The following is a 24,935-nucleotide window of genomic DNA, read 5'->3' on the forward strand; positions in this document are numbered from 1 at the left end:
TTCCCGTGACAATTTTTCTGTTTAAAAAAAAAGTTGTTTTAGCTAATAAACATTACTTCTAACTACATTTGGGTACCTTGTTAACATTACAACAAAATCCATGTCTTACACGTTGCTACGTTTTGGAAATGGCAAAGTAAAATGTGTAATCTGCATGACATATTTAGTTAATTACCTTTCAAATCAAAGTCTCCATCCATATGCAAATCTGTTTGCTTCATACACTGTGTGAAGACATTGTCTGGCTGTCATGTTTTCATTTGAACCTGCCTTTCTCTTATCTACACTGAAATTTCACTAGTTCTCTGATACTTTTTTCTCTCTCACATAGCTCATTAGTACAACCTTGTGGCTGAATATTTAGGTATCCATGGTAGGTCCTAGGATACAATTAATAAATGCCATCAAAGGATACCTTACACCTTGTAAAACTGTTAAAACAAAAAAAAAATGTGTTGGTGCCGTTGAGTCATTAATTTATTTTCTTTTTTTTTTGTACACTCACATGGCAATCGGATTAAAACACTGAATTCTGGTGTGTGGAATATAGAGGGTGGTTACTGTGTGGGAGGTTCTGTATCACTTGTTCTCAACAGACCGGTCTCAGAAGACTTGAAGAGGGAGACTGCAAAGTCCAGGCAGAACCTCTCTTTGTTCTGAGTGTTGTCAGTGGTATTGTTTTGAGTTGATCTGTGTATCTCACATGTGCCCAGTATGATAGCAAGAACTTTCTTAGCAGATAATGACAACAGTAGCTGCAGATGATGTAATGGACATCAGGTGGCTCCACGTCTGGGTGTTGTTGCAGAACCCCTAGGTCCTAGTTAAAAGGAGGAGATGGACTTAAACAAGCAAACACACAGGTTACACTGTACTGGGAGAAATTGATAGATTAGTGCAGTGTTATAAATGGGTGATTATGTACTTTTCAAAAGTTTTGGAAGGTATAGCCTACCTCAAGATGGTCCCCCTCCGACTCAGAGCGCACAATCAGTCTAATCCAAACTCACTGGCTCTGGTGGATGGCATACCTCCTGGGGGGCTCGGCCAGTCAATTGGAGAGGTAAATTGAAGAGGTACATTTTTATAAGCTCAGCATAACTACCATTTCTTGCTTTCTCAAATGTCAACCAAAGCTTAATATACATTGTCTATTGGGCTTCACCGACGTGTAGGGCATCAGTGCTTCCAGTGGTTGACCGTCCAACTGGAGAAGATTGCTGGCTTCCACCGAGGTAACCCTAGGAAGACAAAAATGTTAGTGTTAGGGGAAACTAAAACTAGCTTCAGGTTATTTTGTGTGCAAATGCAAATAGTTATCTGATGTTCTATATTCACCTCAACAGATGGTGACCCCAGCTGGGAGCGAAAGAACAGCGAGGTTTCCCAGGTCTCACTTTTTGTCCTTCTTCCAAACCAAGTAATTCGTCCGGATGTCGTAGCACTTGGTCCCCTTCTTGATTCTGCTCCGATAGCTCTCCTTCTGTTTCTCCTGCTCCTTGTCGATGCTCAGTCTCACCTTGATTGATAACAGGAAAAAGTGCAATTATATTTCATATTACAAATACATCTTACAAATCTCTTGGAGGGCCAGAAAATAAATTAACAGGGGACAATCATTTTTACCTGGTCAAAAACCTTCATCCTTCTCAGTCCGTGCTTGAAGGTGGTCCTCAAAGGCGTTCTGATCTGGTTCCACAACTTCCACCATATCAGGTGGGGTTTCAGTGATCTGAAAGTACGTTATATAAAAATAGCAATAGACAAACAACACTAAGTCAATCACAAATTTGAAAGACTACAGTATAAGCAATAATTGTATATACAATTACATTGTTTACCTCAGTCAACAGCTGCGGCTCCCGTCCATACTCGGTGGAGGCCTGGATGCTGCTGTTGTGTGCAAAGAGAATTACCTTCAGGTTGTTCTCCCACCGTTCAATTCACCAAACATGGAGGAGGGGGTAGGAAAGTGATATCTAAGATGAAGATATAGTAATATTTCTGATTATGTACCATGGAAAACCCAAAAATGTAATAAAACAAAACAAACCAGTGGTGACAGAATATAAGCTTTAACATCCGTACCTTGTTCCAGCATTCATCACCTCGTTCACTCAAGATGGCCTCAGGAGAACCGTGGGTGTTGAAGATCTCCTCCATCGCCTTGATGTGGCCTCACCAGTCTCGTCCTTGATGGGTAACATACAAAACAAAACACATTTTTGGTTCCAAGCACCCTTTTTAATGGGTTACAGAAGGGAATTTAGAGTTAAGCACATTCTCTTCCTTTACTGACCTTAATGAGTATTGCCTCCACCCACTTGGTAAAGTGATTGATCGCCGTCAGACACCAGCTTTTGCCATTCCTGGATTTCGTGAAGGGTTTGATGTAGTCCACCCCTAATATTTAAAGTGTAAGAGAGATTACTTTATTCTTACCCGTATCTGTGTTATACAGTATGCAGATTTTCATATTTGTAAGGATACTGACACACGCACACACTTTCTATAAACTCTACTATAGTCAAATTAAGCAACCATTACAAGACAACTTATCAGGGCAAAATTTGAATTGGGACACTTACCATGGTGAAACAACTTTGATGGGCTTCAACTCCGGTGCCACAGTCTTCGCCCTCTCAAACTTCTGGCAGGCTAGACAGGGTACTTACCTTTAAGCAAAAAGTGACAAATTGAAACAGTGAGCTCTCTGATATGACATTCATTGAAATAATAATGATTTCAGATATAATAGAATGTGATTTATAAAAGGTTATTTCAATTCCCCGTCAGAAGAAGCGTAGGTTGATTTTGCTTGTCATGCGCTTCTCCCCGGAATGGCCAGCATGCATCTCGGTCAGCACGGCCGCCTCCTCCTCCTTAGTAAAAAGCACCCTCCTGCGTGGCTGACCATCCTTCCACCGTAGGTACATGTAATTGCCTAACAAGTTGGAAGAGAGGAGTTGCTGAAATACTCAAGTCTAAGTACATTTGCACTGCTGTCTTTCTCTGTAACTCTCTCTGTCTTCCACTCTTCCGACCTCTCTCACTTTCACGCCTACATACACCTAGGTAAGGGCATTTGGAATTACCATAATTGCTTACACCTATCTATTTGATTGATCAGGTTTAACTTATAGCTAGATACCTCAATATGACAGACATATAACTATAATATACGTATAGCTAGCGACATGTACAGTTGAAGTCGGAAGTTTACATACACCTTAGCCAAATACATTTAAACTCAGTATTTCACAATTCCTGACATTTAATCCTAGTAAAAATTCCCAGTCTTAGGTCAGGTAGGATCACCAATTTATTTTAAGAATGTGAAATGTCAGAATAATAGTAGAGAGAATGATTTATTTCAGCTTTTATTTCTTTCATCACATTCCCAGTGGGTCAGAAGTTTACATACACTGGTAGCATTGCCTTTAAAATGTTAAACTTGGGTCAAACGTTTCGGGTAGCCTTCCACAAGCTTCCCACAATAAGTTGGGTGAATTTTGGCCCATTCCTCCTGACAGAGCTGGTGTAACTGAGTCAGGTTTGTAGGCCTCCTTGCTCGCACACGCTCTTCAGTTCTGCTCACAAATTTTCTATAGGCTTGAGGTCAAGGCTTTGTGATGGCCACTCCAATACCTTGACTTCGTTGTCCTTAAGCCATTTTGCCACAACTTTGGCAGTATGCTTGGGGTCATTGTTCATTTGGAAGACCCATTTGCAAACAAACTTTAACTTCCTGACTGATGTCGCTTCAATATATCCACATAATTTTATTTCCTCATGATGCCATATATTTTGTGAAGTGCACCAGTCCCTCCTGCAGCAAAGCACCCCCACAACATGATGCTGCCACCCACGTGCTTCACGTGGGATGGTGTTCTTCGGCTTGCAAGCGTCCCCTTTTATCCTCCAAACATACCGATAGTCATTATGGCCAAACAGTTCTATTTTTGTTTCATCAGACCAGAGGACATTTCTCCAAAAAGTCCCCATGTGCAGTTGCAAACCGTAGTCTGGCATTTTTATGGCGGTTTTGGAGCAGTGGCTTCTTCCTTGCTGAGCGGCCTTTCAGGTTATGTCGATATAGGACTCGTTTTACTGTGGATATAGATACGTTTGTACCTGTTTCCTGCAGCATCTTCACAAGGTCCTTTGCTGTTGTTCTGGGATTGATTTGCACTTTTCACACCAAAGTATGTTCATCTCTAGGAGACAGAACGTGTCTCCTTCCTGAGCGGTATGATGGCTGCGTGGTCCCATGATGTTTATACTTGCGTACTATTGTTTGTACAAGTGAACGTGGTACCTTCAGACATTTGGAAATTTCTCCCAAGGATGAACCAGACTTGTGGAGGTCTACAAATGTTTTTCTGAGTTCTTGGCTGATTTCTATTGATTTTCCCATGATATCAAAGAGGGACTGAGGTACACCTCCAATTGACTCAAATTATGTCAATTAGCCTATCAGAAGCTTCTAAAGGCATTACATAATTTTCTGGAATTTTCCAGCTGTTTAAAGGCACAGTCAACTTAGTTTATGTAAACTTCTGACACACTGGAATTGTGATACAATGAATAAGTTAAATAATCGGTCTGTAAACAATTGTTGGAAAAATTACTTGTGTCATGCACAAAGTAGATGTCCTAACCGACTTGCCAAAACTATAGTTTATTAACAAGAAATTTGCGGAGTGGTTGAAAAAACAGTTTTCATGACTCCAACTTAAGTGTATGTAAACTTCCGACTTCAACTGTAGATGACCAAGTAGCTAGATGTAAAATGGTTGTACATTTACATTTTTAAATGTAAGCTTTATTTAACTAGGCAAGTCAGTTAAGAACAAATTCTTATTTACAATACATTGCTAAATCTGTCCAGTCTCTAATAGAAGTTAACTGCAGGGGGACACTATTTGGCATGATTGGCCCTTCAAGGTCCTCTGGAGAGTTAATGAGGTAACTTACTGTTTACAACTCCCTACCAACTACTGGATCTCACCCTTTTGTCATGTTTCCCTCCTCAGGCCGGTGGTTCCTGGTCCCCTTGCTGATGCCGTCCTCCCTCCACCTCCCCTGGACATCGATGGGTCCCCTGCCTATGCCGTCAGGTTCCTACTGGACTCCCGACGTCGTGGGGGCTGGCTTCAATGCCTGGTGGACTAAGAGAGGTACCACCCAGAGGAGCACTGTTGATTTCTGGCGGCCGCTATCCTGCACCCCGACAAAGATTTCCATCTATCCTGGCCGGTGTCGTCCTGTGGTTGGGGGGGGGGGGGGTACTGTCATGCCTACTCCTGTTCCATTTCTCCGGGGCTCGACATAGCCGGTCTACTAACCAATGTTCCTGGCAACCCACATTACGCACAGCTGCTCCCCATCATTATGCACACCTGGACTTCATTATTACCTTGATTACTTCCCATTTATTTGGCACTCAGTAGCCTGAGTCTTCAGACAGTAATGGTTTTGTTCTCCTGGTTAGAGCGTTGGGCCAGTAACCGAAAGGTTGCTGGATCGAATCCCTGAGCTGATAATGTAAAAATCTGTCATTCTGCTCCTGAGCAAGGCAGTTAACCCACTGTTCCCCGGGCGCCGAAGACGTGGATGTCGATTAAGGCGACCCCCTGCACGTCTCTGATTCAGAGGTTGGGTAAAATGCGGGAGACACATTTCAGTTGAAGGCATTCAGTTGTACAACTGACTAGGTATCCCCCATTCCCTTTCCTTTCCTGTTTTGTTTATTGGCTTAGTCTCATTATTAAACTCACCTTCTGCACCTGCTTCCTGACTCCTATCGTATACTTTACAGTATTATGTGTTCACCAGTTGTAGCTTCTGAATATTGGCCATTTAGATTATTGTTTCTTATTTATTATATTTTGTAAGGCTATGAACTCGTCCCCAGGCTAATTGCAATTATTTTGGATCTACTTTTTATTCACCTTCTGCACCTGTAAATGAATCACACCATTTGCACCTGAATCCTGCCTGACTCCTGATGCTTTGCACTGCACTGCCCTGACCAGACAGTAAGGTTCACTATCTTACACACATTGAAGTATAGTCTAATTTAGAGGTAGGCCTACCATAATACACAAGGTATATAGTTAAGCAACAAGGCCTGAGGGGGTGTGGTATATTGGTCGTGTACCACAACCCCCAGAGGCACCTTATTGCTATTATAAACTGGTTACCAACATAAATATAACATGAAACACTTATTCAGCCAATAAGCATCCAGGACCCAAACTAACCAGATTGTAATGCTGTTAGGGCTTGCGCAATTATCGCAAGTATGGACAATAACAGTGAACTAAAACCAAACGTAATTGGCTAAATGCATTAATTTTAGGAGGAGGGATTCAACTTTATATTCAAGTAGATCTAGTTTACCCAATAGCAGTTTTTAATTGTTAGAGGAAGTGGGTAAAGTTGGTAATCATTTTATCAGCAGAGAGGTATGGTCAGAAGAGAAGCTCAGTTTCCATAAGTTAAAGCGGTCAAAACCATTCATTTTTGAGACAGGGGTGTTACCAAAGCTGTTTTGTCTTCATTAGTTATGTTATAGCTAATATTCAAAGATGCATTACAAGCTGAAAACATTTTTCAACTAAAATAACAATTATGACAATAACCATAACCATTTGCATGACAATTAATCGTTACCCAAAATGAATCAACGCCCTTCATGAAGGAAGCAATGGGATTCTCGCGGAGGGCCATGCAGGAATGCCCACATGCAGGAACGCCCGATTTGCAGGCTGCAGTTGCACACTATTGGAATAATTCAGTGTAAGACGTCAGGCTACCTGAGAACTGCTGCAGCTCTGTTTCAGGGTGCTAGGGTGCAAAAGTAAGAGAGCGTCAAAAGAAACGCTGAGCTCTCCAATTGGCCCAAACGCGTGTCTGTCAAGAAGGATAAACGCTGCTATCCGCCGGCTGCAGTGGTCGCTGGCTCCAGTGAGAAGAGAAGATGTGGAGAAAATATTTGTCATGGAGCTAAAATTGGGAAATCGCAGTTTATTTGCCAAAGCATAAATCTGCGGCAGGTGCGTTGGATATCTCCATGCTTTTGACTATTGAATTAGGACACTGGAATCCTTCCTATTAGAGAACATTTAGAGGAGACGCTCAACTTATTGCCATACAGTTTTACCTCGGGTATGGAATCTAATAACGTAACGCAGAATGGAATAGTTTATTTTGAAGATAAATATTGTGTATAGTTTGTGAAACACGATAGAGACGCATGTATTAAATGGCTTGCTGCTGCAAGGTGAAATCCTACGGAGGCAGTGATGTACGCAGTTCTGCTCCGTGATGTACAGTACAGATACATTTATTTAGAGGGGAAATGATCAATCTTTTATATAATCATGTGGTACTAACATATTGCATATGCCTATGACTCCTATCTTCATCTTGTGGGACATCCTTGACGCAGCTTGTGAAATGTTGATGGAATGACTTTTAGTAGGGTTGTCAGTGCTTCAATAAACAATATAGTTTGTTTTGATTATGATGATGATGATGATGATGTGGGTGAAGACTTCAACAATTGACTAGTGCAGTGATGAGAAATGTTGTCTGTCTTTCTAGGTATCAGTCAAATATTTTTGTGGCATTTTTGTTGGTAGATTATGATTACATTAGATTTGAAGGATGGCCCCGCGAGACTAGGATTGCATTGGTAAACAATACATAATGAATAGATCTGCTGTCCACCAGAGACGAATTTCTACGATGTTAATTTACTAGATCCTGACTGCTTTGTACTCGTGAATGAGCCCACTTATTTGACCAGCAGCTTATATAATGCATGGCCCCATGCTATGATCTGGTCTAATGTACAGTACGGTGGATATCAGAATGATCTGTGTTACACCAGCTAAAGACAATAATCCATGAGTTTGCTGTAGGGTCATATGTAGAGTATACTATATATATATATATATGATATGGAGATTTATCTCACAAACACCTCATCTGTGCAAATGCTTAGCCTAAATGTAAATGAAGTACATCCCTATTCAAGGTTACATTCAGGACTGCGGCAGTGGAGTGCATTAAATAATGAAAGTAAGATGTATTACTTGATGTAATGCTAAAGATGTTTTGTTTAAAATGGTCTGGCTTGTGTTCCTTATTTGTCAGAAGCACAGACTTCTGTTGTGCTAAGCATTTCCAAGGGTGCACCTGTTATTTTCAATGGAAAAGCAAAGCCTTAAAGATTTTGTTCTTTCTTTTTGTCCTTTTGTTCTACCTTTATGTTGTATTCCCTCATAACAAAGCAATGTTTACTCTGTGAACACTGCCCTGTAGGACTTTTAAAACATGCTTCTTTCTGCCCTTTGTCTTGAGGGACCATTGATGGTAATATTAGACTATTGTGTTGGTGGTAGTTCAACTTTCAATTTGAAATGTCTAACAAGACGCATTCATTTTGTATCATGACTTAAAATTGATTGACAGCTGTTACTGCATAGTTATTAACATGCTTTACATTTACTCAGACATATTTATGACTGTTTGTTTCAATGAAAGCCTATTTGTCTTTGACAGGAGTTCGATCAGCCAGGTGATAAACACTGAGCTCCTCAGACTCTTCCTCTGCAGTCCAACTCCAAACACACCAGCGTCAGGGGACAGCAGTCCATTTAATTAAAGTGCTTAAGCAATTAGCATGGCGCCCATAATGGAGGACAGGCATACTGTCCTGCATCTCTACGAGCCCATCCGCGAGCTGTGCAGTATCAGCCTCTATCTCCCCAAGGGGAGGGCCCCAGGGTTTACATCCAAGAGCCACGCCCCTCTGTGGGCCCATCCCAGTAATGACCAAGACCAGGGAGAGGTGGATCCCACGGCAGCCAAACAAAGAGGCCAGTCTTATGAGTCCGCAGCCGAACTCCTCAACTCCTACCAGGCAACAAAGGAAGCTGTTGCTGAGCTCTGCTGGCTGGCCACAGAGCACCACCAGTTGCTGACTGATCTCTTATCTCTGTGCGGAGACTGCGCCAAAAAAGTCAGGATGGGTAATCAGGATGGGAAGCTCCAGGGTCACAGGGAGGGTTGTGGGAGCTTCTCAGGACAGGTCCTCAGCAGTAATGCTCAACATGCTCTTTCCATGTCCCCGGAGCACAAGAGAGCCTCCTCACGGGGCAGAAAGCTGAAGAAGCTGGGTGTGAAGAAGTTAGACAGTGCAGAAGAGTTCCTGCATAGCAAGATGAAGAAGAAAGTAGGGCTAGGGAGCACTGCAGTTGAGTCTTTATTTGTCCAGTCCTCAGCTCAGACCCGGAATCAATCCAACCTTGTCCCAGTGGTGGAGGAGCAGAGAGTTCCTGGGACCCTAGCATCTCTCCGAGCTCCGGACACGCCAATGTCAGGCTCCTATGTCAGTGTGGCCAGCAACCCCATCCTCCCTGTGGAGGAGCACTTCCATATTGCCAGGGAGGGCTGGGACTTCATGGAGGATGACTCTCGAGCCTCTGAGCCAAACCTGGACTACACTGACATGTCTGAGTATGACAGTGAACTCTGCTTGGGCTACGAAGCGTCGTCCTGTAGTTTATTGGAAAACGTTCAGGATCATATCGAACGGGAGTATATGCTGAGTGGGAACAACATTCGTCCCGTGCGGTCTGAAGACAAGTCAGCCCACCAGCTCTATGATGAGATCAACAGGAGGGACACAGGGGTTAGGGTGGTGGCCAAGGTGCAGGAGGTTGAGGACACAGTTCAACGTGCTAGCCATATGAGCCCAAACAGGTCCAAAGAGTTCTATCCAGAGGCTGAATCAGCTGTACCTCAGCCGTGGACCAGCAGCTGTCAGCAGGAGTTTGGGGAATGGAGGAGTCTAAACGGGGACATTAGGGATACGGTAGTGACCAAACCTGCAGAGGGGCTAAGGCTGCCTCTCTCACACCCTACTGAGGACTCCTCTACCAAATCCCACAGTAAGAGTCCCTGTTCACCCTCTCTGTGTGGGGTGTTCAACACCTCATACCCTGCCACCAACAGTCTGCAGAGCATGTCCCCAGTGCTATCCCCTCTATTGACCAAGCTCCCCAGCCCCCAGCTCAACCACCGCATCCTGCTCCTTTCTGACGAGGACGTTGGCCAGGGGACGGACAGTGACAGCCCCCGGACTGGATCCAAAGAGGCGCCCAAAGTCACCACGGAGGTCATAGATAAGAATGGCAACAAGCGGACCATCACACGGCTGGACCTGAACCTCAGCAGACTACCAGCGACTTCCAAATGGAATTCCACCAGCCTCTCCACGGCAACAGGTGAGTTAGTGTTATTAAACATCACAACAATCCTCCCACCGCTCACATTCTTTCCTGTAATGTCCCCCCGTCTTGACACTAACGTTGACATCAATGCTTCACTCCTCCGTGCGACGTGTCTCTCAGAGTTTGTCCTTGATCTGGCTTCAATACAACACTGGAATGGAACGGCTGTTATGTTTACTTAGCTGTAAGAGAGATTATAGAATGATGTGTAGAATACAGCACCTGATCACTATATCTGCAGTTTTTCACCCAGCCCATACAGCCTGGGGATGTTTTGGAAATGGTCTGTTATTGCTGTCAAACAGCAAAATAACTGTTTCTACTAAACACTGTGGGAGTTTTCGCACTGACTAAAGCTATTTGTTCTCTTTATTTCCCTCCTCTAGGAGACAGACAGAGTAAACAGTGTCCCAGTGCTAGCTGTCACAGTCATCACTTGACAATCTGTCTAAATAGTTTCTGATCATCCTGTTTTGGTTGTGACTGGCCTGATGTGCTTGCTTTGTCCTTGGCATGTGACTCAGTATGAAAAGCTGCCCAACAGACAGAGAGAGAGAGAGAGAGAGAGAGAGCGAGTGAGAGAGAGAGAGAACAGAGCCTGAGACTGATTTGATTTCTATCCCATGCTGATGAGCCTCTCTTAACCATTTCATCTCCGGGGGGCAGGAGTGGTCGGACGGGGTTCCAGATCAAAGGCTCTGGGTTGACATGCAGTTCAAATCCACTACCGCTGTCATGAAAACAATGTTAACTGAAGCATTTCCAATTTGTTCTCTTAGTGCTCTGCACCTCCTCCTAAACCACTCCCTACTGAGTTCACAGGCTGCCAGCTGACAAAGACTCACCCTCAACAGGTGCATGGGTTGCAGAAAAAATAATTAGGATTTGGGATGTGGCTTAAGAAGCAGAAGTGCAGCAGAACTTCAGAATTGCCTGACAGTCTCTTAATCTTGCCCTAATAAACGGTATCTCATGGTTACATTGACAAGCCTTGAGTCGTTAAATAATGTGACATTGACTGTTAGCCATTGCATCCCATATGTCACTACAGCAAAGAGTTGCCTGCTCTTACATTGTACACTGAGTGTACAAAACATTAGGAACATCTGCTCTTTCCATGACATAGACTGACCAGGTGAATCCAGGTGAAAGCTATAATCCTTATTGATGTCACCTGTTAAATCCACTTCAATCAGCGTAGATGAAGGGGAGGAGACAGGTTATATAAGGGTTTTTAAGCCTTGAGAGAATTGAGACATGGATTGTGTATGTGTGCCATTCAGAGGTTGAATTTACAAGACAAAATATTTAAGTGCCTTTGAACGGGGTATGGTAGTAGGTGCCAGGTGCACCGGTTTGAGTGTGTCAAAAACTGCAACGCTGCTGGGTTTTTCACTCTTAACTGTTTCCCGTGTGTGTCAAGAATGGTCCACCACCCAAAGGACATCCAGACAACTTGACACAACTGTGGGAAGCATTGGAGTCAACATGGGCCAGCATCCCTGTGGAACACTTTCAACACCTTGTAGAGTCCATGCCCGATGAATTGAGGCTGTTCTGAGGGCAAAAGGGGGTGCAACTCAATATTAGGAAGGTGTTCCTAATGTTTTGTACACTCAGTGTATAACCAGGATGTCTGGTAGTGTCATTTGACCTCCAATCCTTTGATCAGTGTAAGAGTGCTGTAGCGTGACCCTGGCTTAGTGTTTGCCTGCATTCCATCAGTCCAAATTGGTAAGGGAAAATACAGAGGTCATGGAACAAGTTTTTGCCTAGTGCTTCAATTAGAGCAGTTACATTATTATTACATTAACCTGTAACTACATTGTAACTACATTGATGACCTCACCAATGTTGCTCGTACTCTCTCTCTTTTCAACAGCAATTGCCCGCAGTTAGCTTTTTTACTGTCCACTTAATTTGTTTATAGACTGTGAAGAATGGTTAAGAAGCCTTTCTTGGTCATGGATTCTGGACCAGTAAGCAGTGTTACTCCTGTCAGGATTCCACTACAACGCAAGAAAACTAGTTGTGGTAAGAGACACAGACTAGAGGACCAATGTTCAGCCTAGTATAGTCATGGCTGGACGGAGGCTGGTGTATGCAGGCGGATAGATAGTGTTACTCATGTGGGAATAATCTGAATCAATTCTCATCGCGGTAATGTCCCCCCATTCTCACACACACACACACACACACACACACACACACACACACACACACACACACACACACACACACAATTTCCCTCTGAGCCGGCTTAAGTCTACACCTCATCCATTTTTTATTAATCTTGTGAACCTCGATCGCCAGGCTTCCCAGAATGCAAGACTACAGAGACTAGATTCAAACAGACAGAAATCTTCTTTTTGCTTAAAGCTGCAATATGTCACTTTTTAGGCAACCCGACCAAATTCATATAGAAATATGTGTTATAGATCTGTCATTCTCATTTAAAGCAAGTCTAAGAAGCGGTAGACCTGTTCCATGTGCACTATTTTTATGCTTCTCGTTCTAAAGTTTGGTTTTTGCATCTTATTTTCTGTGTTGCACAGCAGCTTCAAACAACTGAAAATACAATATTTTTGGTTATGGAAAAGTTATTCCACAGAGTTTTCGATTGTACAAAGATTCTCCACAAAATGATTGCTTGTTTTGTCACATAAACTGAAATTAGGCGAACTATTTTTTGACCTTTTTCATCCAGAAAAGGGTGGAGGGATTTCTGCATATTGTACCTTTAAAGGTCAAAATTGGCTTCTTCCTTTAAAACAATACGAGAAATATGATGTTGATAAGAATTCAAAGTAGTAGAATGTTAGCCTGTCTGTGTGCTGTTGAGGCTCATGATTAATCGATATGAGTTCTGTAAATAACTCTTCTTGGCCTTTAAGGACTAAGTGAACAGGATACAGTTTCATCTACAGGCATAGAACATGAAGACTGGCTAGTGTTGCATTGCATGAACCATGTTGCAAAGTGTTCCTTCTAAACCTCCCCTTTGATAGAGATGTGAGAACAGTCTCATTTTTCATTTGGCAGGACCTCAGTGTGTTCCGAACCATCCTTTGTCCATGTTCAATAATTCTTTACACTTGAAATGTTAACAATGACAAATTGACAACAGAGAGGCTGGAAGAGCTACTATCTGGGTCAGAATGAAGGCAGCCTTCATAGTTTGGCCGACCAATAATATCCTCATTTAGATACAATCTCTGTCATCTCTGTTGTCTGTGTGACGTGCATTCATCAATGTTTCATTCGAAGAAGGAAACTGTACATTGGGGAGAGAGTATAAATGAAAGTTCAATGTAGAAACCTATTGTCCTATGTTTCTAAATACTCTGTTACTAAATGCTCTCTATGTTTTACACTTAAAGTTTGTTTATGGATTTTCAATCGGGAATATTTAAGAATCGATGTACATTTGACATTTCTGTTCTGATTATCTACATTCTTTAAGCTCCTCTCATTGCAGGGGAGGTTTGTTCAAGAAACATTAAATCTCGCCCCCATCCTAAATCCAATTTTTAAATTACCTTCAGGAATGCCAGAGACAACAGCAACTGACACACATAGAGCCTGAGTATCAGTGAATATCCCTTACTCAATCTGAAAGACCGTAAATAATACCTTAATGACATAAACCAATCAAGCCCCAGGTCATATGAAACTGATCACTCCAGCCCGGGAGTCAGTCAGTCAGTTGACATCTGTCTTTACTTCCCTCTCCTAGCGTCCAACACAAAATGCCGGGCATGCAACATTACCCTTCTCACTGAGGACAAGGGCCAGCTCTATTCAGATAATGAAATAGATTGTGCCGAGTGTGTGTGGGTAGGAGGGTTTGTGCTCTGCTCTCACGCTGCCTGTCTAAGCTGCGTCACAGCCAGAGGAATAGTTCTGCACAAAGGCCTCTTTCTACTGTGGAACTGATTTTTCTTAATAAGTCACTGTAGGAGCTCTTGAGAACAATCTTACCTGCACATGCACTGCATCGTGGTCATATTCATGTCATTTTAGGTTTATGTTATAGGTTGAAAACCTATTTGATTTATATTTGTTTTGTGTCGTACACCAATTGGTGCCCAGCCCAGGCTTATTAGACACAATATCAAGTTCATGTATGTGTGCACAAAAGATGTCGTTTTTTTTAACATTAATCAAATTAAATGCATTTACCAATTTAAATGCACAATTAGGCAATGATAACAAAGTACAGTTTTAACCTAGTCCCATTACACAAACAATACACTTCTCCTTCTCCCTCAGGCTTTGAGAATAAATTGCTCAATGTCAAAAACTCCCTTTCGGAAAAAGAACTCCAGCCTGTGTCCATTCTGTAGCCAGAACCCTTCAGGGTGAACGCCAAACAGAACATGTCTCAAGTCATCATACAGAGGGCAAGAAAACACAAAATGGACTTCACTTTTTATTTCCCCAAGATCACACAATGCACACAATCTTTCCTCTTCAGGGACTATGTTGAATCTACCTCTCTCTAGTGTCAGAGGGAAGGGGGTGGATCTTAGCTGTGCACAAACTGACATTTGGCCTATTTGATTGCTGGCATCTGTTATTACAATGGTTGTTTAGCCTCTAGTTGGTGTGCTTCATGTCGAGAGAGAGCTCTCCAGTCTCCATGTTCCACTACTGTATGCCAGGGCCCAGACTGCCAACCAACCAACGGCCGACAGAGAGCAAGGGGAGCAGGCCTAAACCATGCAGGACAGACAGGAAATGAAGATTTACAAAGCCTGCTTCCAGCACAGAGATGATGGAGTTTCTAGTTAACCAAGCACATGGGTAAAACCACATGGCTCAGTCTTTATATTAGAATAATGAGTTTATAGATTTTTGTTTAGTAAAGTAGAAGTAGGTCACTGGGCACCACTGTGAGTGGGTGAAAGAGAGGAGAGTGTCGAAGAGGGAGAGAGGGATTGAGAGAGACTGCACTGTTTCTAATGCATGGCTTCAGCCTGTTGGATGGAGTGCCTTCAGAAGAGGGTCATTCCTGCTCACCTTGAGTGTTGAGCAGTGACTTGCATATTTTCTGTAGTATTAGTCTTTTATCACACCTGACACGCTAAGATTAGCCATGAGATGACCTCTCAGCACCATGTGACCTAACTAACACAGGCCCTGTTTTTTTTGCTCCCCACTCTCTTTCATTCTCGCTTTCTGTCTGACAGCTGCTCAGTTCACACGCTCTGATTTATACACTGTCACATCACAGCCCTGTCAATCAACACCTGCAGGTCCACAGTATTCCCTGCCTGGCCTCCACCGAGGGGGATGAAGTGTGGAAACACACCTGTGCGTATAAATTACATTATATAAGTCTTTGGCAGTAGCTACCAGTTTGGTAGCTAGAGCAGAACAGTAGCACTGTGTAGTATAGCAGAACAGTAGCACTGTCTAGTATAGCAGAACAGTAGCACTGTGTAGTATTTCAGAACAGTCTAGTATAGCAGTGTCTAGTATAGCAGAACAGTAGCACTGTCTAGTATAGCAGAACAGTAGCACTGTCTAGTATAGCAGAACAGTAGCACTGTCTAGTATAGCAGAACAGTAGCACTGTGTAGTATAGCAGAACAGTAGCACTGTCTAGTATAGCAGAACAGTAGTACTGTATAGTATAGCAGAACAGTAGCACCGTATAGTATAGCAGAACAGTAGCACTGTCTAGTATAGCAGAACAGTAGCACTGTCTAGTATAGCAGAACAGTAGCACCGTCTAGTATAGCAGAACAGTAGCACTGTCTAGTATAGCAGAACAGTAGCACCGTCTAGTATAGCAGAACAGTAGCACTGTCTAGTATAGCAGAACAGTAGCACTGTATAGTATAGCAGAACAGTAGCACTGTGTAGTATAGCAGAACAGTAGCACTGTCTAGTATAGCAGAACAGTAGCACTGTATAGCATAGCAGAATAGTAGCACCGTATAGTATAGCAGAATAGTAGCACTGTCTAGTATAGCAGAACAGTAGCACTGTATAGTATAGCAGAACAGTAGCACTGTATAGCATAGCAGAATAGTAGCACCGTATAGTATAGCAGAACAGTAGCACTGTATAGTATAGCAGAACAGTAGCACTGTATAGTATAGCAGAACAGTAGTACTGTATAGTATAGCAGAACAGTAGTACTGTATAGTATAGCAGAACAGTAGCACTGTCTAGTATAGCAGAACAGTAGCACTGTATAGTATAGCAGAACAGTAGTACTGTATAGTATAGCAGAACAGTAGCACTGTCTAGTATAGCAGAACAGTAGCACTGTATAGTATAGCAGAACAGTAGTACTGTATAGTATAGCAGAACAGTAGCACTGTATAGTATAGCAGAATAGTAGCACTGTCTAGTATAGCAGAACAGTAGCACTGTCTAGTATAGCAGAACAGTAGCAGTGTCTAGTATAGCAGAACAGTAGCACCGTATAGCATAGCAGAACAGTAGCACTGTATAGTATAGCAGAACAGTAGCACTGTCTAGTATAGCAGAACAGTAGCACTGTCTAGTATAGCAGAATAGTAGCACCGTATAGTATAGCAGAACAGTAGCACTGTCTAGTATAGCAGAACAGTAGTACTGTATAGTATAGCAGAACAGTAGCACTGTATAGTATAGCAGAATAGTAGCACTGTCTAGTATAGCAGAACAGTAGCACTGTCTAGTATAGCAGAACAGTAGCACCGTATAGCATAGCAGAACAGTAGCACTGTATAGTATAGCAGAACAGTAGCACTGTCTAGTATAGCAGAACAGTAGCACTGTCTAGTATAGCAGAATAGTAGCACCGTATAGTATAGCAGAACAGTAGCACTGTATAGTATAGCAGAACAGTAGCACCGTATAGTATAGCAGAACAGTAGTACTGTATAGCATAGCAGAACAGTAGCACTGTATAGTATAGCAGAACAGTATTAGTGAGTTTTGCAAGGTGATCATATTCTCTTAGGTTCAGTCCAGTCTAAAGGCTGTTGTTATCATTTTTAGAGCGATTTACAGTAGTGAGTGCATACATTTTCATACTGGTCCCCCATGGGAATCAAACCCACAACCATGGGGTTGCAAGCATCATGCTCTACCAACTGAGCAACACGGGTTCTGTTATCAGAGCTCATATCGTCATTAATAAAGAGCTGTGTGTGTGTGTGTGTGTGCCTGCCTGTGTGTGCGTGCTTGTGTAATGAAGTAACTGTCAAGTGATCTCGTAGCACAAGCTAATGAAGTGGATTCATTACCTAATGCAGCGGAGTGCTTTCTAAATCATATTCTAGTCATCACTTTCTCTTCGAGTTTAACTTTCAATTATGATATTGGATTGAAGTCTCATTCCTAACGATGAACTTGTGAATGTACTATGTCTACAATGTTTACAGTACATTAAACTAGTCCAAAGTATTTTCTCAATGTTGATATTTTCTCAATGCCTTTGCTTGAATTGAGTTAATGTATTATTTGTCAGTCCACGTGTATTGTGTTATTCATCTGTAATACACAAAATGTAAATAGATTAAAGTCTATAACATGTGATGGCATACGTATCATTTCAGAAAAAGACATAAGATCCTCTTAGGGTGCCGTATCCAACATTCCTTATGTATCTTTGTATTTAGTGTGGTCTTTCTGCTCAGAGCCAGAGAGAGAGACAGCCAGAGCTGCACTGCAGTGTGTCTACAGGGACCCTAAACCTCTCCACCTATTCCTGTCCAGATGGTGGCAGCGTGGCCCTCTAAATGCATTTTAACACTGCTGCCTGTGTCGTCACAGCTAGAGTATATGTGGACAAACTAGTCTCAAAGCTCAGTAAATGTTTCATATTTCGGAGATGGAAAGATGCAAGAGTGCTGTTGTTCTGTACTCTATGCAAATTGTTTCCATGTTTCTTGAGCATTGAGAATACACAGTAATCGACTGTAGTGTTGGGTTGACAATGTCAGTATTCTTAAAGGAAAGGGGGATACCTAGTCAGTTGTACAACTGAATGCCTTCAACTGAAATGTGTCTTCCGCATTTAACCCAACCCCTCTGAATCAGAGGGGTGCAGGGTGCTGCCTTAATCGACATCCACGTCTTGGTCTTGTCTGCTTTGAGTTGTCATAGTAACACTCTCATTATGCTCACCACCACCCTGCTAACAAGATGCCAAATACAGCTGAAATTAGAGTAGATTTGCTGTAGTTGATAATTACACTGGAATACAGCTGGTGCAGGGGAGAATACAGCATTTGCTGCAGCTGGGCCTGGAGTGGGCTTGACTGTGCATTTGGACTCATCCCAAACAGCCCCAGAATTACCCGGCTGGTGTTGTGCTCTGCAGTGTGCTGCTGCATTATCTTAATGAAAAGTGATTTATCAAATCAATCGCTCCCTGCCAAAGACTTTTCCTTTCAGTCTCTGCCGTGTGGATCCGCAGTGCTGTCTGTCTAGTAATGGCTTATTCCTTAAATACTGAGGCTGAATACAAATCTACAGATGCATGTCTGTGTGTGTTCTTACAACTGCATTGAAACCATTTGTCTCCGACCTAAACTGGGGTTGAGGACACTCAACCGTATTTGAGGTATTTTACTGGGTTACTGCTGCAATTTAGGAGGTTATAGTGTGGCTACAGTAGCTCAAGGGTGTGATGACACTACACTGAGATGTGATATTTGAGCATCTAATGCAACAGGAGGTGAGATGCCTCTCAGTTCAATCTCATTATTTATCCAAACAACAGGTTGAGGTGATAGCAGTGTGACCCTCCTGGGAGGTGTATTACAGCATGAGAAAACCCAAAATGGAGGTCACTGAGCATCAAGTTCAGTGTGAGCTGCTTTGCTGTTTCTCTTTCTCCTCTACCACTCTTTATTTATCTTGCATGAGTGCTTCTCCCAAGGGGAAGAGTGCAGGCATATTTTCACTGTGTCTGAGAGTACCGCGTGTGCGCATCCATGTGGATGTGAGAGTATTTTTAGCGAGATGTACTGTTGTGTTATGTTTATTTTCTGGGGGAGCACACTAAACTAGCCGACCCTTGACATTATTTGTGCTCATAGGCTGGAGGGGGGATGGACTATGGATGAGGTTGTCTCTGAGCTCTGAATCACAAAGCTTATACGGAAGTGGACAAACTGAATCCATTCTCCCTATGGAAGGTTAACCTCTACTCACATTAGCCCTGTTCTAGCTGCTCTGTTCCACCATAGAACATAGCCTGCTCCAGTCAGATTCAGTCAGGCTTAGTCTCTCTCTGAGGGGGCTAGATATCGGCTCCTCTGCTCTCCAATCCATAGCAACGTCACCCTCCACCACAGAATCCATGTGTTACAGTGAGTGAACAGAAACACACAAGCTGTCGGCCTGGTTTCTTTAGCCAATTGTTTTAGAGAGAGTAGTACTATTCCCTAGGATGGCCAATGCATCAACTCATACGCATAAATCCATATTGGATATAGTGGTATTTGTTTATCAGATCAGTGCATGTTTGGCGGTCCTCAAGCTGAAGCGAGGCTAGCTAAGGACAGTATATACATAGGCATCTGTAACCTGCAGCAGAGTGGCTTTTAGAAGGTGTCTTTTAGAAGGTGTCGATGCCTGCTTTCTACCTCCACCCACCTGATCCATTCAGGATACATTATGGCTCTGTTGCTTTGTAAAATCCCCCCTAACGGATGGTGTGTTTCAGTCTATCTTAATACACCTGTTATTACATGTTACAATTCATAACAATTCATTATTGTGTGTGTGTGTGCCTGTGTGTGTGTTTGTGTGTGTAGAGGAGGCCGACATCTGGATGCTGGACGGTGATGATGCCATCTCCCAGACCCAGAACTCCCTGAACCCCGCCTCCCGTCCTGACCAACTGGACATCCTCAGGATCACACCCCCAGAGGATGACATCATCGGAGATACCCCCTACTACCCTGGACTGGAGTGCACGGTGAGAGCAGCAATACATCATACTTAGAGTCATGTGACCTGACCAGGAAAAAACTGGCCAAATTGCAAATAGGGCCAAGAGTATTCCCTGGTCAGGTCACATGGTCAGGAACAACTCTGGTCAGGTCACATGGTCAGGAACAAATTGGGGCCCTATTTGATACTCTATGAAGGCTACTACACATTAGCAGTAGTTATCATTACGTATCCGCTCTCAGAGCAGTGTAGCAAAAACATTGCTGTTCCCTCATGGCTCCAAGCCAGCGTGTACTCCACTCTACTGAAGTGCTTAACCATCTGAATTCCTCCAGTTGCATTAACATTACAAGATCTGGGATGTGGTGCTGTGTACCGTGTACCCTGTACCGTGTACCCTGTACCGTGTACCGTGTACCGTGTACCCTGTACCGTGTACCGTGTACCCTGTACCGTGTACCCTGTACCGTGGCGGTTCCCAGAGCCCAGGACTTACTGTAGCCACTCTGCTAACACCTTCACATTCCACCATTTTTACACTCTTCAAAAAAAGGGTTCTAAAATGGTTCTTCAGCTGTCCCCATAAGAGAACCCTTTAAAGAACCCTATTTGGTTCCAGTTAAAAAACATTTTTGGTTCCATGTAGAACCCTCTGTGGTAAGGGTTGTACATGGAACCCAAAATAGTTCTACCTGTACACAAAAGGGTTCTACCTGGAAACAAAAAGGGTTCGTTAATGAGTTATCCTATGGGGGCAGCCCTAGATAGCACATTTTTTCTAAGGGTGTAGTGCCCAGTTGTCAAGTCACTGTAAACCATATTAGAGTGGATTGATTGTGTCATGCACAGTATTTAGCTCCCTTCCTCTTAGTAAGTGAGTAGAGCTAAGAACCTCAACTATGTGTTTGCTACAGGCCAGGGCACCTGACTTGTGTGGGTCTGCCAAACACGCTAACACACATAATAAAACCTACTTTGGTACAGTGTGTCTCAAGGTGTTTTCACTCTGTACTGAAACCAAACAAACGGACTCTTCAGGGCTTGCCAAACATCTCTACAGCTGAGCGAGAGATCCCACAAACAAAGTCTACATATTTAATCTACCCAAACACCAGCTGTTTGTCACAGGCAGGGTAGTATTGTCAAGTTTCAATGTTTTACCTAGCATGGTACATCTACTGTTAACATGGTGACCCAGTATCTAGTCATCACATTAGACTACCGTAAATTCCGGACTATAAGCCGCAACTTTTTTCCCAGGCTTTGAACCTCGCGGCTTAAACAATGACGCGGCTAATATATGGATTTTTCCCGCTTTCAATTTTTTTTTCTCCAAAAAAACATTCTTTGACGTGCTCAGTTTTTTGGCGGCATGAAGCTTTCATTAGACCAATGAAATTGCCGAACGGGTTAAGGTCAAACAACTTTTTGTTTACTTTTTAGATTAAATCGAGCGCTCTCAAACTTCCCATCATTCTGATTACGGTAGTCATTTTGTCACCCTCATCATGGCAAAGACACGGAGAAATGCATATGATGCAGCTTTCAAGTTGAAGGCGATTGATCTGGCTGTTGGAAAAGGAAATAGAGCTGCTGCACGGGAGCTTGGTCTTAATGAGTCGATGATAAGACATTGGAAACAGCAGCGTGAGGAATTGACTCAGTGCAAAAAGACAACTAAAGCTTACTGCTAATTTTTAATTTTTTAATACAAGCCGTGTTTTGTTAAAGCCTATTTATTTTTGTTACAAGCCGTGTTTCGTTAAAGCCTATTTATTTTTGTTACAAGCCGTGTTTCGTTAAAGCCTGTGTAAAGTTCATTTGTTTCAATGTACCGGTAGGCACCTGCGGCTTATAGACATGTGCGGCTTATTTATGTTCAAAATATATATATTTTTTAAATTCAGTGGGTGCGGCTTATATTCAGGTGCGCTTAATAGTCCGGACATTACGGTAGATTGATTTACCAACACCTGCCAGCATATCTATTATTTTGGGTAAAGTGTCAAGAGAAGGTCATATAAATTGTAACAACTAAACAATTACTGTGCCAGTCTGTCAAGATTCCATCATGCTATTCGACTAAGTTAAGCAACAGTACATTGTTTTGTGTGGTTGTCAGACAGAGTAGCATAGCATAGTGTTATCAACAGCCACTTCTCGATCTCTGTTGCAGCCATCATATCATAACAAAAGTAATCCCTGTTGTGTTTTTCCTCTAGTGGTAGACTGTCTCAACATAAAGATACCGACAACCTGTGGTGTGGCCTAACCTGTCATTGTAGTCATGGACTCCATTGGGGGGACTTGTTTTTCAAGTCACGTGTAGTTGTGATCAGTGTGGGATTTGTAAAAGGGCCCTCCTCTAGCTGTCTGTCATTTTTTTGTGACTCAGCTCCTCTCAGCCCACAGTACAGCGTAAGTCCAGCTGAGACCTGGCTATGCGGTTAGCTGATATATTTACACTGAGTAAATGAAAAGCCAATGCTATTACATAATGGGCCAGGGCTCAGGGCGCCTCGCTCCATGCTTGACAGAGAACCTCTGACTGACAATCTGTGGATTTATTTGAATCCTCAGAAGATCAGGGAATAACACTTACAAACAGTTAGAGACACTATGTTTAAATACAATAGTGTTTTCTAATACATTATACATATGATTATTTAATATCTAATAGATTATTAATGATTACAGATATGTATTGTTAATGTCAAACATTTTGTCTTTGAACACAAACCTCATGTCTGGTTTGGTATGGGGCTCTAAATCACCTTGACAACCATTAGTCATTCTTAATCTTCCTGTGTCCGGAGGAATGCATTGAGGAGTGGACTTTGGCTGCTAAGGCCAAATAGGGCCTTAATAGGGCTTTGAGTTCCGTCTGAAAGCTCAATGAACAAGTAGCCCTAATTTCACTAAGTACTTTTCAGGCCTACGTGCTCTGTTTTGTGCTAAAATCGGTCAAGTGCACATTGTGTTCATATAAAGGGGGCATGGTACTTGACAGATTTTTGAACCCATCGTATTTGAAGCAGCAGGTTTTGTAGACTACAGACAGAGTACAATGTTACTTGTCTGTGTAAACTTACTATAAACTCACTGTACTAGAAAACAAATGTGTGTATATGTATGTGTTCAGTTTATGATTTAGTGTGAAGACAACCTTATTCTATTCTAATGACATTCACACTCTGAGATGAGGGAATCAAAACCTATTTTCCTCTCAGCAAACGGTAGCAGTGTTAGCCCCTTGGCGTTAGCGGAGCTACTGACGACACAAGATTGCAGTGCTGGAGTGCTGGTCAGGGCTGGGCAGCAGCAGCAGCAGTTCCAGACTGACTAATCACCACAGCTTAAGCTCTGTGCCTTAATAGTATAGAGAGCACTGTCAGCTGTAACACTGGGCTGGACCTCCTCCACTGTCCACCTAACCAACCAGGAGATTAGCTAGCTAACTAGCTAGCAGCCCCACTCTGTTTACAATGCACTCAGAAAGGATAGTGCTAAGCGACAGAGAGCTCCAGCTACCTGTGACTGACATTTTGCGGAAGTAAGATGGACTAATCGGACACCTGTTCTGCTTGCCGCCACAGATCCCTCCCAGGCAGGGCAGGGGAGGGAGGGGGGAGGCGGGGCCAGACTGGGTAGACCAGTGAGGCACATTTTTTTCCAACCTGGAGGCTTTTCTCAGGGACACAGAGCTCTCCTGTACACATACAGACACAGGGAAAGAGGGGAAAGAACCACGCCAGGAGGGCAACTCAGACAGTTGCTCTGAATCAGGTCTCTCTACCTACACATAGAGGGGAAGTGGAACCTTCCTGACCACCCTGAAATCACTTTTAAAACGGGTTCTAATGTTTTCCTGAGAAACTGAAAATGAGTTCCTCCTGGATTCCCAGGGAGATTATTCCAGGACATGCTTGCTGCCTCTGAACAGTTTGACTTGACTGGGAAAGTCATTGGAATTTCACTCGGCTTTACATCACTGGAAGTGACATTTAACGTACAGTGGAGTCGAGGCTGTTTGTGATTGGAGAAAGTGATCTATATGTGATCTATATGTTGCCATACAGGATTACAGGAGATCAGGGGTTATACCTGGAGCCCTCCTGGAGAGGTTAAGAAGAGCTAGGGGATTTGTCCTCACAAAGGCCTTTTGTTCACTGGAACCAGTAGAAGTGGAACACAAATTGGCAGGTCGAGATTCCTCTCGGTGTAGAGATGAGCCTTTTGTGACACCCTGAATGGACACACTGTGCTCGGGTAGCCTCTACCTGCTGGCTAGCAGTTCACTGGCCTAAGTACATGCTACATGACAGTTAAGGGTTCTGTGAAAATGGACAGTGTAAGTAATAGCTCTAACGGTCAGGGGAAGCAGCAATCCAGTTTGTTCCGCAATAAGATCTCCGCTATGTTTACACGTGGCGACAAGCCTGAGCCTCAGAGGCTGGCGGGAGAAACTGCGGTGCTGACGGCTTTCAGGACCCTGTCTGATGAAGATAACTATCTCACAGGGGTCCATGATAAAAGTGCTCTGGATGTTATCAGTGTAGACAGACTTCAAGTGGGGGGAGATGTGAGGGGTAGGCGTGAGGTTCTTCATAATGGAGAGGCCACCTTCCTTGATACGGAGGACAGGATGGAATCATGGGAGAATGAGTCCAGTAGGAAGAGTAGCTCTGTGACCTCTCCTCCTAACCCAGGCCAAGTGTCTGT

The 24,935-nt window shown here is 43.1% G+C and overlaps 1 protein-coding gene and 1 long non-coding RNA gene across 6 annotated transcripts in view; one reads left to right on the plus strand and one right to left on the minus strand.

Moving 5' to 3' along the window:
* Nucleotides 1-459: 459 nt before the first annotated feature.
* Nucleotides 460-6,875, minus strand: LOC115162370 (uncharacterized). Of its 2 annotated transcripts, none has more exons than XR_003869529.1 (10): nucleotides 6,679-6,875; nucleotides 5,012-5,267; nucleotides 2,589-2,944; nucleotides 2,300-2,403; nucleotides 2,089-2,192; nucleotides 1,917-1,979; nucleotides 1,627-1,732; nucleotides 1,339-1,519; nucleotides 956-1,241; nucleotides 460-820 (listed from the first exon to the last, which is right to left on the minus strand). It is a non-coding gene; the product is annotated as an uncharacterized LOC115162370 (long non-coding RNA). The 2 variants fall into 2 exon arrangements; XR_003869528.1 differs by having other exon boundaries at nucleotides 1,842-1,979.
* Nucleotides 6,876-6,895: 20 nt separating this feature from the next.
* The window catches only part of LOC115162369 (formin), a 106,078-nt gene continuing 88,038 nt past the window's right edge, over nucleotides 6,896-24,935 (plus strand). For 2 of the 4 annotated variants that reach the window (XR_003869527.1, XM_029713601.1), the window contains exon 1: nucleotides 23,922-24,935. This exon is cut by the window's right edge and continues 1,531 nt beyond it. Coding sequence is in view for 3 of the 4 variants with exons in the window: in XM_029713601.1 (XP_029569461.1) it covers nucleotides 24,532-24,935 (404 nt within the window). In the remaining variant the exon portion in view is untranslated. Of the gene's footprint in view, nucleotides 7,062-7,128; nucleotides 7,174-8,574; nucleotides 10,302-20,074; nucleotides 20,239-23,921 lie in introns of those variants that run through there. The other 2 variants (XM_029713602.1, XM_029713603.1) reach the window with 2 other exon arrangements.

The sequence above is a fragment of the Salmo trutta genome, chromosome 25 (genome assembly GCF_901001165.1).
Source record: "Salmo trutta chromosome 25, fSalTru1.1, whole genome shotgun sequence".
In the NCBI taxonomy this organism is placed as follows: domain Eukaryota; kingdom Metazoa; phylum Chordata; class Actinopteri; order Salmoniformes; family Salmonidae; genus Salmo; species Salmo trutta.